Source organism: Acomys russatus, chromosome 17 (genome assembly GCF_903995435.1).
Source record: "Acomys russatus chromosome 17, mAcoRus1.1, whole genome shotgun sequence".
Classification (NCBI taxonomy): domain Eukaryota; kingdom Metazoa; phylum Chordata; class Mammalia; order Rodentia; family Muridae; genus Acomys; species Acomys russatus.
Genome location: NC_067153.1, coordinates 17,473,249 through 17,492,861, shown reverse-complemented (window position 1 = coordinate 17,492,861; position 19,613 = coordinate 17,473,249). Strand labels below are relative to the sequence as shown.

At 46.5% G+C, this 19,613-nt stretch overlaps 2 protein-coding genes across 4 annotated transcripts in view; one reads left to right on the top strand and one right to left on the bottom strand.

Annotated features, from left to right (window-relative positions):
• The window catches only part of Tg (thyroglobulin), a 175,191-nt gene that overhangs the window by 113,970 nt on the left and 41,608 nt on the right, over positions 1-19,613 (top strand). The gene's annotated exons all lie outside the window — the stretch shown is intronic.
• Sla (Src like adaptor) overlaps positions 1-19,613 on the bottom strand; it is a 50,527-nt gene that overhangs the window by 9,948 nt on the left and 20,966 nt on the right. The window contains exons 3-5 of one of the 2 annotated variants that reach the window (XM_051159579.1): positions 10,380-10,477; positions 1,701-1,800; positions 332-418 (exon numbers count right to left, since the gene is read on the bottom strand). In XM_051159579.1, the coding sequence (XP_051015536.1) occupies positions 332-418; positions 1,701-1,800; positions 10,380-10,440 (248 nt within the window). In that variant the 5' untranslated portion in view covers positions 10,441-10,477. Of the gene's footprint in view, positions 1-331; positions 419-1,700; positions 1,801-10,379; positions 10,642-19,613 lie in introns of those variants that run through there. The other variant, XM_051159578.1, reaches the window with a different exon arrangement.

Sequence of the window (19,613 nt, the reverse complement as noted above, 5' to 3'; positions counted from 1 at the left end):
TCTGTAGTCTCATGGCCTTGAAGAGACAAAGGCAAGATTTGAACCCACAAAGACTGACTTTTAGCCACCGAACCAGGCTGCTTCTTAGACACAATACTGGAGCATTCAGGTGTGTGACAGAAGCACTACCTCTGAGCAAGAAAGTCCAACTTGCTTCATTTTACTGCTGAGGAATCAAGTCCTAGAAACTGGGAAGGAGTAGCCCCAAGCTATGGTAAAATAATCCCTTTAAGCAATGCCTTCTTTCCACTATACAGTGCAGGAGCCTCTTTACCACCTGAGTCACACCCACACGTCATGACTGAGCGATGCCGTGCAGAGGTATACTTACCCATGGTACACTCTGGCCACACATACCCCTGGAATATAACTTTCTCGGCCAGTGCTGAGGGAAATGGCTTTCCACCAGCCCCCTTCACTGTCAGGACAAAGCAGAGAGGGGAATATGCATGGGTAAATGTCCACGCCAAAGATATGTGGTCATCAAACTAGCTCACTACAATTTGGGACATTCCTCTCTCAAGATCTGTCATCGCCACTTAGACTTGCATTTCTCCAGTTAAAACTTTGGCTTGTTTATATGCGCGCACGTGTGTGTGTGTGTGTGGGGGGTATGTTTTGGGTGTCACATGTGTGCATGTGGATGCCAGAAGTGGATCTTGGGTGTCATTTCTAGGGATACTGTCTATCATGTTTTACTTTCAATTTACTGGATGTATTCCTGTGTGTGTGTGTTTGTGCATAAGAATGGTGTTGGGGATGGGGTATATACTTATTGCAGCATGCGTGAAAACGTCAGGGGACAACTCTGTGTATCTCTTTCTCTCCTTTCACCTTTTCCTGGGTCTGGGGAATTGAACTTAGGTCATCAGGCTTGTGCAGCAAGCATCTTTACATGCTGAGCCATCACACTGGCCCCAACCTTATTTTTAGAGATTAGGGTCTCTTACTAGCTTGGAAGTTGCTAAGTAAGCTAGGCTGGCTGTTTAGCAGCAAGGCCTGTCTTTTTTCTTCTCAGCACTAAGATTTTAGGTGTGTGCTATTGTGCCTAGCTTTTTAAAATTTGGGTTCTGAGGGTTAGCCTCAGGCACCCATGCTCACATGGCAAGCATTTTTACCAATAGAACTATCTCCCTAGCCCAAAAATCTAGTTTATAGAGCCTATATACCCAGCAGACGTCCCTTACCACAAGCTGTGTGGGAACCTGCTCACATGTTGACAGTGTCACCCCTGGGGGACCAACAGTTCATTTCCTCAGCTGATATGCGCAGCTGAAGAGTTTCGAAAACAAAAGCTTCCTGTACTGGTTTATTCCCTCAAGTGTAACCAAACATCCATTTGCATGTCTTGATCAATTAGACTAAATCAAAGGACGCAGAGACCCTAGCTTGTGCTGTAGGCCATTTGGAATCATATTGAAAGACGATGGCAGGAATGAAGGCAGTGCTGTTATCTTGGCTTCTCTTTCCCAGCATGCCCTAGTGAATACTGACATCTTCCTGCATGTTCAGATACTCAGACACTCCTGCCACTGGGCTGTACAGTCCTGGCAGTGCTTAAAGAGCAGGTCACAGCAGGGACAAATTTTCTCACATCACAGTAGACCCAGCGCCTGTGTAGAACTGGACAACTGACCTTATCTGGAAATCTGATGGGACTAGTTTAGGGGGTCATACATGTTTTTGAGAGGCTCACTCACTCAGAAATCACACGTAGTTTCTCTCCTCTCCGGAATATCGGGGGGCTGATGTCGGGAGATGGGTAGTCATTTAGCACAGCCAGGAAGTCGCTCTCAAGTCCTAGGAAGCAAAGTAGAGGATTTGGACTGACCAGACACAGGAGGCAATTGGGAATAGGGAGAGACGAAGGTGCTGGGGGAGGGAGGGGTCCTCTGGAGCAACGGTTCTTAAATTGTGAGTCACATATAAGATACCCTGTATATTGGGTATGTATATTACAATTCATAACAGTTGCAAAATTATCATTATAAAGTAGCAACAAATATAATTTTATGGTTGAGGGGGTCCCCACAGAATGAGGAACTGTATTAAAGGGTCACAGCATTAGGAAAGCTGAGAAACACTGCAGTCCCCTACTTTGTGCTTGTGAAACTCTGCTCTCACCACCCAATGTTCCAGGCTTCTTCCTCATGAGAATAGCCTGAAGAGAGACCCTCAGGCCTCTTACAGCCACAGAACATGCTCCTCCTACAGGCCTACCTTAACCTTAGTGTTCTCTGAAAAAAAAAAAGTGTCCCGAGGTCTCGAAGCTAGAGTCCCACCACCTGGCTTTCTTTCAGGGTCTGCCCTGTGCCTACAAGCTTCGGCGTTTCCATCTTGAAAATGGGATGAGAGATGAAAGAATCTTTCCCCAGAAGGATATGAAAAGACTCCTTCTCGGAGGGACTCACAGGGCCCTACTACTCCTTGAAGTGCTTGCTACTGGCAGTTAACGGTTTGCCACAGGAAAGGGAGTCACTGCCCTCAATGGTGTGGCCACTGAGAAGTCGCCCAAACTCTTGTAAATATTTCTCCATCTATGCCCAGGCAAGCAATCCTACTTAACCCATGTGAGCCACATGAAACATATGATAGATAGATAGATAGATAGATAGATAGATAGATAGATAGAGGGACAATTTGAAAAGTGTCCACCATGAAAAGGGACAAGAAAGTAGTAGGAGTCAATCTGATCAAAACACACTATAAAACATAAAATTACAACTATAATTTAAAAATCCTTAGTACTATTTTATCAGGTGCCTTCTTTCCTTAGGCCCTATGCGTCCCACATCTGTGGTACTTGAGAGAGAGGGTCAGGCCAATCAATTGTGAGGATCCTCCAGGCCTTGGAGGCTTAGACTCTGTGGTTAAAAACAAACAAACAAACAAACTTGCTTGGAATGGATGGGCACTATGTCTTGCCTTTAGTCCACAGGGATTTTAAGTGGGATTATGACTGTGAGTAAAATGTCCTTTCTGTTGTAGGTACGTCAAAATTTAAATTTCTTAACTTGACACCTGAGACTCGGCCTGACCTAAATTCTGCCTCTGCCTAATATGAGCTCATGCACGTTTGAGACTTTAACGGCATTTTTGCAAAGGCAAGGATGCTCTTTGGTTCATGTGAGCCCAGTGGCTACAGAGCTGCAGTGATAAGATGCAAATCTCCTTCCTGATGCCAAGCCACGTTTGCTTCCATCCTTAGTGATTTTCCATAACTCGTGTGCATTGGTGCAGGCAAGGAAGCAGCATGTGTACAAGGGAGCTGGCCGGGCATCAGGGCCCATACGTCTGGGCTCGGCTTATACTTATCCATTTAGTGACTATTCACTGAGGCTCAGCCCTGAGACCAGCAGCAGTGGGTAAGGCCGTGCCTTTGTGCTTTACAGGAGGCCACATTCTAGATCCCAGAGTCAGGTGAGTCATTGTTTGTGCCCTGGCCTCAGTAGAACCCTGGTACTCAGCTGTGCAGGCTGGGTCCCCAGCAAGCCTTTTTCTGTGATGTAGTCACCTGTACTGAGACCCCAGCTCTGACTTCTCAGAGTCTGAAAGCCCTACAGGCCAACTTTTAAATCTCTTGCATAAACTAAGGCAGAAAGAGAGAGAGAGTGGGAAAGGGAGGAGACAGAGACAGGGAGAGACAGAGAGACAGAGACAGAGAGAGTAAACATGAGACTGAGTAACTGAGATGAATGGAGCTTTCAGGAAAGGGGCTAACTGCTAATTGGTGAATGAATCAAAAAGCAGTTATCACAGTGGAAAAGTACATGCAAATGTGTTGTTCATTTTGGGAAACTGAGTCATGGACCAAAAGCTATGTAAAAGTTTGCAAGCAGAAACCAAAAGTGAGTGTCCTAATGAGTCATTGGAAAGGAGTAAGGGCTCCCTAGAAACAGCTGGGTCAGACCTGGAGGGTTGGATCAGTGAAACTGCTGGTCTGAGCCTGTGAGTGAATCACTCTGACACTCTGCTTTAATAAAAATGTAAAAAGAGGTTCCTCTCCTTGTTGCACAGATACCACCACACAACTTAGAAGCAGCCCTCAAGTTGGATTGACTTTGAAACCAAAGGTTCTGAATCCTGATAAGGTGCAGAGCCAGCCTCTGGGCTTGAACCCTGTGCAAAGTTGGTGGTTGCCTATAATTAAAAAAGGTGCAGGTGCACAGTGAGGCACAGGGCAACAGGGGACACTTGGCCATCGAGGGGCCCAGGGTGAATCTTCTCTACAAGTCTACCTAGCTGCCGGGGCTGCTATTCAGACTCTGGGTGCCTGAGGGTAGGCCACCTTTCATGCCTACCCCCACCAAGAGTTCCCTATCCTGTAGCCATGATGGGCAGGGGGTGCTCTTGAGATAGAAACACATTTTTTTCCTGCCTTGGTGTACCCAAATATGAAACAGCCTTTTACTCACTCGGCTGCCTCATCTGAGAGTGTCAGGGTTTTCTCAGGCTTGTCTTGCTCCTCAGACCCCAGAGCCCCTGCAGATGCTGTCCCTCTGCCCAGTCACACTGGCTCAAGGCCCACTTTTCACTCCTGACATCCCTCAGCAACTCCAGCCTATAGAAGAGGCCCGGTGCTCTGCTAGGCTTTGCCCAGCGTTCTGCTTTGAAGCAGTGTCTCACGATTGCCCTGGCACATCTGTATGACCATCAGAGTGGTGCCTTACCTGGCTGTGAGCACTGAGTGGACTAAGAGCTTGGGTGTTCAGTGTGAGGCAGCCCTAGTCCCAGCCTGGAGCTTGCCAATAAAGGATACTTCAGGCAGTGTGTGGAAAACAACATGGTCCTCTATATTGGGGTCATCTGTGCTATCCCCAAAGTATTCCAGGTAGAGAAAAACTGATTGGCATAGTGCCTTATGGAAAAACAGTATGACATTTATAACAAGAACAGAACCTTTCAATAGAGCCTGTGCCCACCAAGGTGCTTGCGGCTTGATGTGGTCACACTGTATACTCTGGGTTAAAACTGAGAAAAATTACAAAGCCATCTTTTATCATGTCAAAACAAAATGAAAGCAAACAAAACACAAAAGCTTATTGTGAATACTAGCGATCCAGTGAGGGAAAGGGGGGGGGCTCATAGGTGAGTTACAGTTTCACAGTAACAAAGGCAGCTGCTCTTGGAGTTTTCCTTAACAGCCATATTTTCACAATTATGACAGTGAACTATCACCAGGATACACTTGCACTTGGGTTTCTGCCTAAGGGTCCTTGCAGGAACATCAAATGTGCTCCCTTCCCTTATCACCAGAGACACAATACCAGTGGACAAATCACTAGAAGTCACACAGCCTGGCTGATACCTCCAGGGGACGTCAGCCTGGCCACAGTGATCAAATTCGATTGCATGGTCCTCCTGATTCCCTCAGCTCTGATCCCTACAGGGAAATAAGTAGCCGGGGTAGGGTATATGCTTTCTCTTCAAAAACATCTTCAAGCCTTCTCAGAGCATGGTGAAAGTTTGAACATGCTTATGCTTTTTTTTTTTTTTTAATTAAAAAAGAACTAAACATTTTTGACAAAGTGCCGCAGACATTTTACATGAGTTAGGCTACGTGTTTAGGCCGACTTAAACATGCAGCATGTGATCTGGAAATAGAGTGGGAGGGTGGTCCCTTTTTCAGAGAGCTAAACATTTAGATCCAACCAAATAACGAGTGAGATAGAAAGTGAGGGGCTAAGGGAGGAGGGGCCTGATCAGTATTCAGAGTCACAGCATAAATGTGTGTTGGCCACGAGGAACCCAGAGCATTTGGAGTCAGCTGGACTTACCCACATGGCACCACGTTGGAGCTCTGCAATTTGAAGGAGGCCTTCTTTTTTTTTTAACTAACTAGAGCTTGGCTTGTTCCCATATAAAAATGGGAACTATCGAAATCTGCCTTGTGGTAGGTTATGTGCGGGACTGGCCTCCGTGACTCATGGGGCCATTCCCACGCAGGGTAAACATGCTCTCTCACATGTAAGGCCAGCTCCATCTGGATCATCTCGGTGTTAGTGCTACACGGGGATAGCGATGTGGGCCTATCTTACCACCCTTGGCTCATCTAAACACAAACACCACTTGGTAAGAAGAGAAAAGGAAATTCAGAATACTAATATTTGCTGATACCTGGGGAAAGAGTACAGGCAAGGAACAGAATATACAAACGTATGCTGTAAGGAAGGGACCAGAGTGGAAAGGAGCCCATACAGAGCCTACTGGCCGCACATGTTACCTGGTCCATAAGAAACATGCCTTTGAGGCATAGTTATTCTTTAGTATGTTCTAACAGCTTCTGTTCTAATGTCAGCATCTGCTCATGTAGCCCCATTGGTGGCTATAGCCGTCCCTTCCCTCTCATATTCTACTCAGCCCTATAGGTCACCTGTTCTTATTCACAGGACAAGGAAGGCTAAGCTGGAGAGTTAATGACATGCCCAGGGAACATCATGAGACTGTAGGTCTGTGGTCACTTCATATAACTCTCTTTGCACCTTGTGTCCAGGCTCTTCTCAGTCACCACTCTGCTCTTCACAGATAAAGGCCAGGTCTGAGTTAGCCTTCAGAGATGGTTCAGGCAGCCCATGTGGCTGGTGGGTGCAGGGCTAAATGGCTGATTTATTTCAACTTCTGCTTTCATTCCCTTTTGAGTCATATCCAAACCCAGTGGCTCCTACAAGGTCACCATCAGGCCTGATTTTTCAGTAACTCTGCCAAGAAGTGGCACATATGAGCATAGCCAAGCAGATGGAGCTGTGGGCTGGCTTGGAGGAAGGCCAACCAAGTTCTACTAGTGTGTGGCAGCCAGGTCTGAGGGTCCTGTCATCTACAGGTGTGGACATGATAGGGTGGTCACTTGCATTTTATGATAGTCATTAAGGGTAAAGTGACCCAGAAGTTGAATCCCCTCCTACCTAAAGCCATCGCATGTTGGGTGAGTGATATAGAAATGAGGACCTAGGCCAAGATCTGACTGATACTTCCTTTATGGGATCTCACAGTGTCTGTGTCATTGAATCTGTGGCCAGGCATATTCCTATTTCCTTACACTAGGCACATCTTATCTTGGAGCACAGTCTACCCTGGAATATAATGGAGTTTTTAAAAAGGGGGAGAGCGGGGATATTGGACTTAGTTCATCTAGTTGTTCATCCTCAGTTCTCTGTGATGAGCTGGGGGCCTTTAGGCAATTCACTTGACCTTCCTGGCCCCAGTTTCCTCAACTGCAAATTGAAGCGGATGGTAGTGATAGTGTGTTTGGGCTATTATAAGAATTAAGAGTTGCTTTGAAGGAATTTTCAAGTGCTATGCTATTCCTAAGTGAGATGCGTATTTATGCACTGGCTCTTACAACTGTGTGTGACACACCTCAGGCACTAAGCCACATGAAGACTATTACTGTCATGAAAAATGAGAACTGAAGGCCACCTTGATGACCTGGTCACTCACCTCCTGATGTGCATTAGCTGCAGAGACAGGACTAGCAGTGACCTGGGATCTGCTAGCTTTAGGGACTTAAGAGCTTCTAGGGTCCGGTAGGAAATACAGCTTGCTGTTACTATCTACCTTCCACCTGCCCTCACACTTCTCTGTTTCCCTCCTCCCCTTGCTTTGCTCAGCTCTTTTTGGCACGGGTATCAGCCATGTAAATGTAGGTGGAGTGGGTGGGATTTCCACCCTGCCAAGTGGGATGGTTTGCATAGTCAACTGTGACATGAGATGTCACTAAGGGCACAGTGATGTAGAGGGAAGAAAACGAGTAGCAGACAAGGGGGTTTATTACAGCAGAGTAACTAAGTTGTCTTTATCGGGGGAAATATGTGTTTCCCCAACATCCTGGGAGGCCCCCGGTTTTAATTAATTCTGTGCTGTATGCATGTGGCCCAGAGGAAGCGTCTGAAGTTTGCATGGACTGGGAAATTCATCATTTGCAATTCTGTGAGAAAGTTGCCAGAGTTGCCATTTCTGCTGCATTCACACTTGGGGGATGTTCACACTTGAGGGATGTTCACACCTGAGGAAGGCTCACACTTAAGGGAAGCTCACACTTGTAGGAAGCTCATGCTTAAGGGCTGGCCATGTAGATACAGCCTACTGAGGTAGCTGACCTCAGGAGGAGCTTAGTGTTCCCACTCTCACTACCAAGTCATAGTGAAGTCCCTGAGAAAGGCCATGGAAGGCTGGGGTACTTCTCCTAGATCACAAAGCTTTAAGGATACCACTTGAGACTCCATGGAGTCGGAAATGTGTACTATTCCCACCAAACTGACGATCTCTTTATCAAATTGGTCCCTAGGAATTACACTGAAGAAGAATATTCTAGAAAATTTACTTTAGAAGGAAACCACATGCCCAGGCATTCATTGTCGTGGCATGCTGGAAGGAGTTCCTAAAGTCTAAAAGAAGTCTTTTGTCTAAAGACTCCTTGAAAGCCTCCTGCCCTGAGCTCTTTGTCACCCAGGCCATTAGAGAAAGCTGTTGCCATAGACAGGCACTGCCTGATGAGAGCCAATTAGAGCAGCAATAACCTGGCACCTTCTCCCTCACTCAGATAGGTGCATGAAGAAAGATAAAATCAAATCAGGCCTGACAACAGAGGAAGCTTTTCAGGACAGGGCAATGATGTGCCTATGTGGATTAAACCCTGGTACAGCCCTGGGGAATTCTCCCAAACCAACCGTCAGAGGGGAGACCCCTGAGCCCTCTTCTTAGGGGTAATCTCCTGCCCACACAATGGAAAAAGAAGACATTACTTCATGGCAATTAGCATTTAAAAAGTAAAAGCAAATTGGCAAGTCCTTGGAGGTTGGTGTTTTCTGGAGGCTTGTTCAAGCATACAGGCCCCTCTGGCCTGGCTGAAGACTGGCAACTCAGCAATGGATTTGGGGCAAGATTCATTATAGTGTCAGTTCTCTGATGCACTTGCAACCAGGAGTTGGCTAGCAAAGGGCCAGTCTGTGGAGGGCAGGAAGGAGTCAAGCTGGGCTGTTGTGCATGGGGCAGCCCATCCTGAACTGCATGTGGGAGGTAGAGGCCTGGAGGACACATACTCTGTCCACTTTATGGTCATAGGCCTGGAATCATTCTTTCTGTTTTCTCCTTTAGGAAAGGAAGTATAAAGGTTGAAACTCAAAAGTGTTTAGAAGTGCTCCTGCCTTTGACTTAAAAGGGCATAGGGGTAGGCTCTGCCCCTGTTACAGCTGGCTTCTGAGAGACCATCACACTGTGTAGCATAGGCAGCGTCTTGGCTCTATTTTGGAGGAAGTAAGAAGCTCCTTTGTTAAGGGGCCACAGGTGCCATGGAAAGTAGGGTACCCAACAACAGGGCAGCACATCTTTTGTGTGAAGCCCTCGGTCAGCAAGCACGATGGCTGTCTGAACTCTATGAAACTGCCCAGTCCAGTGCTATAGCGCACAGAGGAGAGACACTGTCATCTCTTCTAGGAGATGACCATGAGGCCTTGAATGTGATGATACAAGGAGGAAGGAACACAAGAAGAACAAGGCACAGGACACCTGTGGCACTCCTGGGCACTCCTCGTACACACTGTTGGCTACGTCCCTTCTGACTCCCTGCCGCACCAACACACAGCTCTTCTAGACGCCCTGACTTAAACTTTTCAGAAAGAAAGATTAGGGTGTTAGATAGGACGCATAACTGACCCTAGAGATCAGTGGACTCAATCATCAGCCTTGTCTTCTGCTCACTGATGTCCCCTCTACCCCATGGCCAGTCATTGGAGGACTCTTTGTAACTCTGGAAGTCTACCTCAACCTTGCTTCTTGCCACATAGCTGAATTTGGCCATCCTGATTAACTCACAGCTCCTATTTCTCCCCTAGAGTTTGGGTCTATTGCAGCAGTCACTAGACAGAAGGTTCTTTTATCTTCAGCAGGATGCCTGGGAGCCAGTGCCTAGTTTATCAAAGGGGCCCTGACCACATACCCCAAGGTTAACTGTGTGTATGTGTGGTGGGGATGGGTGTAGGGGTTGGGGGTAGGATTTATCATGGACTGGCCAGCACGGTAAAGCCCAGCTTTCAGATTGATATAGTCTTGGGTTGGGTCTCTGTGAGTAGCTAATGATATGACCTGCATTTCCTTTGTGAGCCTCCGTTTTCCCAACCATAAAATAAAAAGATGGAGCTTACTGATCTCGCAGTTCCCTCTCAAAATGACACTAATTTCACACTGCCTAGCATCCAATCCCTCCAAATGTTCATTATTAAATATTTGAACCACAAAGTGAGGGACTGGTACAATGCAACACCAGTACCCACTGCCCCAGTTTCAACAAGCCCCATTGTCCAACACTGTTTAGTGTTGTCCAGGTTTTCCTGTGGGGTACTGTGGGACTGTGTTAAGTATCTCTGCAGAGAAGTCAGACTTACCTTCAGTGATGGGTAACGGCCTCTCCGTGGGTGGAGGTGTGGATTTCATGCTGTTTCCCATCTCTCTCTCTTCCTGGGCTGTGGACAGTACTGGAAACCTGCAGTACAAGAGACACACACGCAGACTGAAGTGCACCCAGAGCTCCCTGAGTGGAGAGTGACCTAGTTCAGAACGCATGGTGCATCATTTCTCAGGCAGCCTGCTTCTTGAAAGGCGGCTGTTTTTTAAGTCAAGATGCGATTCATGAGTGTTGGTGACAGAGGCACAGCTCAAGTTCTTTTATCAAGGGGATGACAGAGAAAAACCACAGAGAAGGAAGTTGCTAGCAAGTGCTGTTGGTGGCAAAAGTTTCCATTCCTCCACGAGCAGAGCAGGGGGTGCTGGAGAAGCTGAGCAGTGTCTTAGGTAGCCCCAAAGACGCTGCACTCGTAAACTCTAGCCAACAACCCTCATGACCCAGAAATTTAGAACACATCACACTTAGGAGCTGAAAGGCTTCACAATCTGAAGGGTCAGAGCCAAACCATACTGGGGCCATTTTAGTTTGATTCTTTTTTGTCTGTTTGAATTTTCACACCCATGTTAATAAAGGGTTGCAAAGGCCAGGTTCATGACTCCACCCTTTGCTTGGTTGGTGTGAGCTATCCATGCTGCCTAACACAATCACTTCTACTGTAGCCTTAATCATAGCAAAGCCCTGTGGCCTTAAGGAAATAGACTCAAAAAGAGGAAAATGACTAATCCCAAGTCACACACAGGTGAAGGAGCAGCATCTCATCTGCCTCGTCCTAGACACACACACACACACACACACACACACACACACACACACACACACACACTGCAATGCTGTACTTCTCACTTAGGAACTGATTAACCTTTTCTTGCTGATGTGGAGGGTGATGGGGCCACTTTTGGATGATTGCCACAAAACTGAGATAAAGCAGGTGAAACAAAGCATATGGCCTGGTTGGAGGTCATCAAGTTGACACCCGTTCAAATGCAGGGACTTTGTCCAAGTATTTTGAATAGAGAAGAAAGTCTTAGAGACTCTGGATCTGCCAGGGTGGTGGGAGCACAGAAAAGATGGCCATGAATATGGACAGAGTTGTGCTCATTTTAGGGGACAAGGAAAAGAGACTATACGGTGTCTAGACTGACAGGAAACATACTCCAAACAGAAGCGTATTCTACCTGCTCTGAGTGTACAGCTTGGATCAAGAGCTCATGACTTTGAGACCCTGGCTTCACATCACATCTCTGTTCTCTGCCTGTGCAGCCATTCTCTAGGCACCTGTCCAGCCTCTCATATGCCGAGAAGACCACACGTCAAAATAGTATTTTCTACCCAACCTAGACCACACAAATTCTGCAACACAGCAACCTGTAGGGTACAGGATGTTTCTCCCTGTCACCAGGTAGCTGATGGGGACCCTGGTTCTCTCTTGCTGTACAACGTTAAGGGAGAAGACTGAACCATAGATGCAACCCTGGGGAAAAAAAACAGCAGAATTCAAAATTCAAAGTACAGCTTTGACTGATTGAATATGGCTTTTGAGCCACTGTTAAGCTTGAAATTTCAAGTCCTGTGTGCACACATTCTTGAAAGACTCCTGCTCTGAGAGAAGGCAAAGGAAGGTCTGCACTACATCTCAATTTTGGAGGAAGGGAAGTAGGAGATGGAATCCCTCATCTATTAAGAAGCAAAGAGAATGAAAAGAAATTTTTATTTCAAGAGTTCTCATGTTAAGGGTCCTCAACATTTTCATGGACAGTGAGTGTATGGCCTTACTCCTTAAAATGTTTTTAAGTACAGGAAGAATAATGACTTAACCCCTCCCCTGCCAGCAGACTGGACAGTTCTGGGCTTCTAATCCATACCTAGCTCTGAGCCAAGGGCCTCATAAAGGCAGGATCTACTGACCAGACACCATACATATGATACCATTCAAACTCTTCCCAGTATTCTTCCTGTTCTTCTCAACTGTTTGCGAGCTGTTTGAGGAGCCTGTGTACCTAAACTCCAGAGAAAGAAGGAGACAGAAAAGAAGGGAGGAAGGGAGAGATGGAAGGAGAAAGAAGGAAGAGAGAAAAGGAAGGAAGGAAGGAAAATTGGAAGCTTACATTTTTTTTTTCAATATAAGGAAACTATCGTGCATTCAGAGAGACAAATCCGAAGTCGTGCACTGGGGAGGGTGCAGGGTGAGCTGACCCTCCCCGAGCCTGCTGCTCTTACCTCACTTCCTGGGTCCTGACATGTTATGCTCTCCTGCCTTCTCCTTACAAAAGGGCTGAAGATCCCCTTGAACCACCAGCATTCCTGTCACCTCAACAGCCCCATAGCATTGCTCACCACCTCATAGAGTCTCCAGGAAGGAGTTAACTCCCGACTTACGAGCTTTTATTTGAGAAGAGTGACAATGCCCAGAAAGAGGAGAGCTGGGGCCTCCCTGAGGAAATAACTGAACAATTTGATTTAATCTGTGACAGTTTCCTACAGTGGCTAGAAGTGGAGAAAAGGTGCAAGATTCTAATTGCTTCTAGGAACAATAAGAAAAGGGCAAGAGAGAGCTGAGTTAATTAACACTGGCCCTGCCTATCCCTGCCCTGCCCCTACCACTACTTTCTCTGTAGAAGGCCTCCTCCAGGTCCTGGTGGAAGGACCACAGTGGCTGCCTTCTTCTCCCTCCACTGTTGAAGCTAAAGATATTTTCTGTGTGGCCTTTAGCCTCAGTTTCCACTTCTGAAATAGGAGATAACGAGAGAGGAACTCTCTCCAGAGAGTCAGTCTTTTAACCCCACTTCATTCTAGCAATCAAGACTCTGTGGCTCTTGGAAGATTATTAATAAGAGAAAAGAGCCATCATTTTTATAAAAATCCCACTGGAGAGAGAACAAATTCTGTCCTTATATTCTTTAGGATGGAGGGAAGGTAGGTGGCACATGCCAGGGTACCTTTTCACCAGCATCTCTGGCCCAACTGCCTTGGGTTCCCATGTAGAAACACCATCTTTCTTGACCTTGGACAGCATACCTTCTGCTGTGGTCACGCTTTCCTCTAGATGACACTGGACAGTGCACACCCAGAGAGAGGATATATCACAGGTCTTTGGGGGAGCTGCCATAAGGAAAGTGTTTATGTGTCCAGCAATCCTTCCCCACTGGTCTCTTGCCTACTCAGCTCCAGCCCCTTCCCCTGTGGGTTTGCATTGGTGCATGGGGTCTGACAGCTCCTAAGCTTTCCACTCTGCTGGCATCCCACAGTAGAACTAAGTGTATTTCCTACATGGCACACTTACTACCCACAAATGCCCATGGATAGGGAGGTCTTCTGTGCCCTTTCACAAACATCAAAGAGAGAGAACATCAGAAGCTTCAACCAAGAGTAAAGTGGGGTCCACCCTGGTGGTCACACAGGAGCCAGCCTTGGCTACAGCAGGCATGACGGTAAAGACTAAGAGGCCAACCTTCCCTTTGGAGTTAACTATCTCTTCTACAACATAACAGATATAAAGTCCCTCCTGTGGCCATCTTGTAAGGCTTGGGAGGCAGAGGCCACTAGTCAGGAGCCTCAGTGTATACTCAACATGTCACCTCTAACCATAATAGTGACACATGAAGCAGCCAGCAAGAAGATCCATTTTGCTCTGTTCTTCACAGGGCTAAGCACTGCAATAGCTATGCCTGAGTGCTCACATAGTCCAAGCTAGCTGTTTGCTCTGAGGTTTCAGGACTAGACAGAGGTAATACAGAGGTCAAAGCAGGTCTATTGGTTTCAAAGCCCACACTCTTTCCCCTCCTGGACACTTGCCTTGGCCTCCTATCCTCCTTCCTGGTTTGAGAAGATTCTTTGGTAATCCAACCACCTTTGGCAATAATAAACTTGGAGGCAAACCATTTATTCATACAAAGGACAGGAAGGCCAAGGGGCCTGTTAGATAAAACAGAGCCATGGCTGGAAGCCAAGGCCTGGAAACCCAGTGTGTGAAGGAGAAAGGACAGAGGAGAGGCCAGTGAAGCCTTGCTGCTGCTTCAGGGGAGGACAGGGATGTGAAGATAATTCCAGACTTTCCAGCACTCAGAACTGCAGCACTGTAGGTCGGAGAGGAACAGAAAATAGTGACCATGCTGATGGTATCAGCATTCATATAGAGATAGATGGATGATAGATAGATACATGGATAGATAGGTAGATAGATAGATAGATAGATAGATAGGTAGATAGATAGATAGATAGATGAGAGAGAGACAGAGACAGAGAGTCTTGCAACATAGGCCAGGCTGGTCTAGAACCCTTGATCCTCTGTCTAGCATCTGGAGTGCTGGGATTATAGGCAGTTACCACTGTGTACACCACAAGAAAACCTACAAAATTAACTAACCTGGGCTCACAGAAGCTGAACCACCATGCAGAGAGCATACACACACACACACACACACACACACACACACACACACACACACACACACACACATTTAATGTACAACTTGGCCTTGTGTGGGACCTCTAAAAGCAGGAGCAGAGGCAGCCTCTGGCTCTGTTTCCTGTATTTGGATCCCTTTCCCCTAACTGGACAGCCTTATCTAGCCTCACTAGAAGACAAGCCAAGTCCTACTTGCTATGCTAAGGCGGGTTGATACCATGGGAGGTCTCTCCTTCACTGAGAAAAGACTAGGGGTGGGGGGCAGAAGGGGAATGCAGGGACTGAGAGGAGGAGAGGCAGGAGAATTTCCTTCCCTGATGTAAATAAATAGACTAATTAATGGGAAAATTTTCATTAAAATGAAACCAGCCTACACGTGCACTGAATATATCAAAGTAGCCTGTGAAACTTCCTCAGGAGTTCCCAAGGACTGTCTCTGAACGTGAGTGCTATCACAGGTAGATGGATGAATTTCTGATAGTCACATCTCTGGAATCTCCACACTTGCATTGTTACATGAGTTGGTTTTGTGCTTCACAGCTGGGCAAGATTCAGAGAACCCCAGAGCCTTAGATCAGGTCTCTGCTCCCCATTTGCTGCCTGCGTGTCCCCAAGCCACTTCTTTCACCTCTTCTGAGCCTTTACATTTTGTTTGTCTTTCTTGATTTAAGATGCAAACAGGGTTGTTTGGGGGAAATAAATAAAGCAGGGAAATGTTTGATAAATGGTAACCAAAAATGTGGCAATGGCAAGTCCTCTGGGATGCCAGAGTCGTTAGCTGACTCACTGTGCCAGTTGGACAAACCACTTGCCCTTTCTGGGCTGCCTCATCTACCTCACCTTCACCTCCAAGGTATGACTGGCCCCTGGGTCTGCCTGAGACTTGTCCAGTGATGCCAGGTGTCTGACAATTTACTTCAGGGAAAATGGGAGCTGTCACTGGGACTTAGTGCCGGCCTCCACCGAGAACTTGGCAGGATTTCCTGGGGCTCCACACCACATCCTGGATCAATTGGCAGGTACCACTCCCTGAGTGAATGGGGAGGGGTGCTATCAGGCTGCCCTCTCTGTGATCCTGCCATTCCTTGCCTACTTCTCAGTCCTACTGGCTATTCCTGTTTCCTGCATAGAGAAGAGGGGCTGGGCCACTGCCTCTGTCTCCTATGTTATCAGGCAAGGTAAAAACCTACAAAGCCATGGTGGTTACCTCCAGATCCAGCCATTGTGGGCCTGACTCAGAGTTAGAGTGTAAAAGCCTGCTGGGAGAACAACTTGGGGCCCTCCCAGGCATGTCAACTCATATCCTATGGGCTGCAGGAGGCCAAGGACAGCTATGAATGTGGCAAAAACTTAGTTAAAACATGACTTTTTTTTTTTGGTAACTTGGTCGCATGGTTTTTAGCATGACTATAGACATTGCTTTATACATGGCTACACTGTGGGAAGGCCTGGACATGCCTAGTCCAAGATAGTTCAAGCCTGTTGTGTTGAATATGTTATTTTGAAGGAAGCCCCCCCCCCCCCGGAGCTTAGTATACAAAGCAGATCAAGGCAAGTTGGTGTTGACTTCTCATCTCACATGGGGCCTTGTAAAATGTCCAGTTATAGGAGAAGAAGCCTAAGAGAGACTTCCATGGAGAGGCTAACACATACACAGAAATCTGGGCCTGAAAACTAGCATGGGCTGTGATTTCTTCATGACATCGTATTTCCTAGTAACAAGTCCTTTTGCTTTTCATTCATACACATGAGTCACCAACACCCCTCATAAACTTAGCAGCAAGATAGAAATCTGAGTTCTGCCCAGTGTACCATGATGGTCTCTTCCCTGTGAGTCAGCCTGCCAGGATCTTAGGTCAAGCAGGACTCTGACAACTGCTCTCTCACAGGAGCCCAGCGCAACCATCACAGTTAAGGGAGCAGTCTAGGCATCACCTTGAGCAGGCGTCTGACTGTAAGCTGTTGGCTGAGTGTTGGGGTCATGACTCTCCCCTTGATGACTGATTTGTGCATTGTTTCTTCCCCTCTCAAACCCAGAACATGCTTCTGAAGGAGATCAGAAGCAGATAAAACCGAAGCCACAGTGTGCCAGCCACAGCCACTTGCAGTGTCGGGCCATCTTTAGCAACCAGACCTGAGAAGCCCTAGTTTGAAGTGTTCCACAACCTCTGTGGTGTAAAATGTCAGGCTATGGCCTAGTACTGGCTTCACACTTTACATCTCTGGGTGTGTAGGCCCAATCGGCCTCCTAGCAGTACCAGCTGACTCTGGGTAGCTGAAAACAACAGCCTTTAAAAAAATGACAAAAAGTTCATTAGTGTATATTTATTATACAACATGATTGGTTCATATGGCAACCATTGAACTATATCATATGCTTTGACCATATTTAGACCCTTTTCCCTCTCTGGTTCCTTTCCACCATCTTTAGACCATTTTCTTTGTTTTTCCCAATTATTGTCTCCTCTACATTTTTGGCCTGCATATATGTATGTGTGTATGTATATGTGCGAGTATACATGTATGTGTGTTAGGGAGAGGAAGAGAGAACTGGAGAGAGAGAGAGAGAGAGAGAGAGAGAGAGAGAGAGAGAGAGAGAGGGAGAGGGAGAGAGATCCACATAAGGGATAAAATATTTGTCTTTCTGAGTCTTTTATTTTGCTAATATACTGATCTCAAGTTCCATTTTCTCAAGAACAGCATAATTTCAGTCTTTTTTTATAGCTAATAAAACTGTTGGCTGTGGATGGGTAGATGTACACTACACATTCTTCGCTGCTCTGTGGATGACCGTCTAGGCTGGTTCCTTGTCTTGGCCATTGTGTATAATCCTGCAGTAAACATGGATATGCAGGTGTCCGTGTTGTTTGCTGACTTGGAGCTCTTGGGTCCACACTCAGGAGTGGTAGAGCTGAGTCGTGTTGTAGTTCTGCTTTTAGTTTTTGAGGAAGCTCCGTGTTGGTTTCCATATTGGCTAGACAGTTTATTGTCCTACCAACAAATTAACAAATCTCTCTCCTAACTATCAGTCTATATGGAAGCCTTCTGCCTACAGACATCTTCCTTAGATTTCAAAAAAAAGGAGGCACTGAGCTCAAAGAGAAGCCACTCTATAGAAGGCCTCCATTACATGTAAAATACTATGACTCATTCCACAGCCAGAGAGCTCAACTTACAAATGAGGAACCCGAGTCTCAGAGAGCTTAAATAACTTGCTTAAGACCACTCCAGTTCATTCAGGGAAGGGGTCAACTTTCAGGATGTGCTTTTTCTCATTCTCACCTCTAACTCCTCCAGTCACACTGATTCCAGAAAAACAGGATGCCCTGATAACAGCAGTTGCTTTGTGAACTTGTTTGAGACACCCTGGCAGAAGCCACAGCAACCTGCGGCTGCCTATGTCTACTCTGTCTGACCACTAGAAGCCAATCCCCACTGTAGAGTACCTAGCCAGGGGACTCAAGGTGTTGTAAACTCTGTTGTAAAATCATTTGAAGGTGGCTGCAATCCTGTCATGAAGATGAGTTAGACCAATTTTGCTTTAATTTCCACTAAATTTAATTTCAACACATTACAACTTTAACACCCACAGTGGGCCGGCTAGTGTGGGCAATGGGTAAACTACTCTCCTTCCCTGGCTGGCCATCTGCTGCTTTGTAAAAAGCAGGCAGACCAGATGGAGGACACCCTATGCTCACCACAGGCTGGGGCTGTCACTTATGAATCTCAGAGGACTGGTCCACATCAGCAGGGGTTATGGGAAAGGGTGGACATATGTTGAGGACTTCTGGTGTCTCTCTGTATTCAAAATACCACCTCCCTTGACCTCTACAATTTCATGTGATGTTCTACTTAGACTTTTGGCACTGCTCAGGAAACTGAGGCCAGAGAAATTCCTCAGCTTACCTTGTACCAATGGACTTGTCAGTAGTAGGAGCTGGATGTGAACTTTGACCTCTGCTTCTAGAGCTGGCTGCCACCTCTGATACCCTTCAGCATTAGCAAATGGCAGAGTATGGCATGAAGCAACACCACCTCAGGGCAACTTTCTGAGGCTAGATTCAAGTCCTCTCAACTAAAGAGAAAAGCTTGATCATGTATGTGTCTGGTGTCTAATATATACATAATAATTAGGTGTAGTGAATGAATGTTGTCTATAAAATGATTTCTATGGTGTGAGAGATATCTGGTTTTAGAGTAGGAGAATCTCAGCTAGAAGACAATTATCACTTTCCTTTGAGATTCTCTGAGTGTCTAAAACATCATCTCCCCACCACATACCCCTCCAGCACAGCCACAGGCTGTCTGCTGCTAAGAGAAGTGAGACTCCACAAAAATGTTTGACAACAGAAGTAAGACACTGTGCCCTTGAGGCCTCATGTATAGCTAGTTGTAACTAGAGTTTCTGTAGTCAAACATGCCCCTTCCTGAATGGCTTTGGGGTTAAGGGAAGTGGTTAGGACATGATGTACTTAATTCCTTTTCAGAAGCTTGGGAAGGGTAAGAGAGGAAGGAAGTCAGTTACATGATATGACCCCAGTATGTGTGTACTGCAGGAACAGATGTATAGTTGGAAGGATGGGTGAGTGGGCAGATGCCTATGCTGGTAGGTGGGTGGGTGGATGGGTGGATGATTGGGTAGGTGGGTGGACAGATAGGTGGGTAGATGAGTGGTGGGTGGGGGTTGCATAGACGGGTGGAAAGATGTGTGGATGGGTGGGTTGATGGATGATGAATGGACAGATACTTACAACTAGGGTACTCATAAGTCGATTCCTCTGTGACTAACACATGGTTTAGCCTGATTTG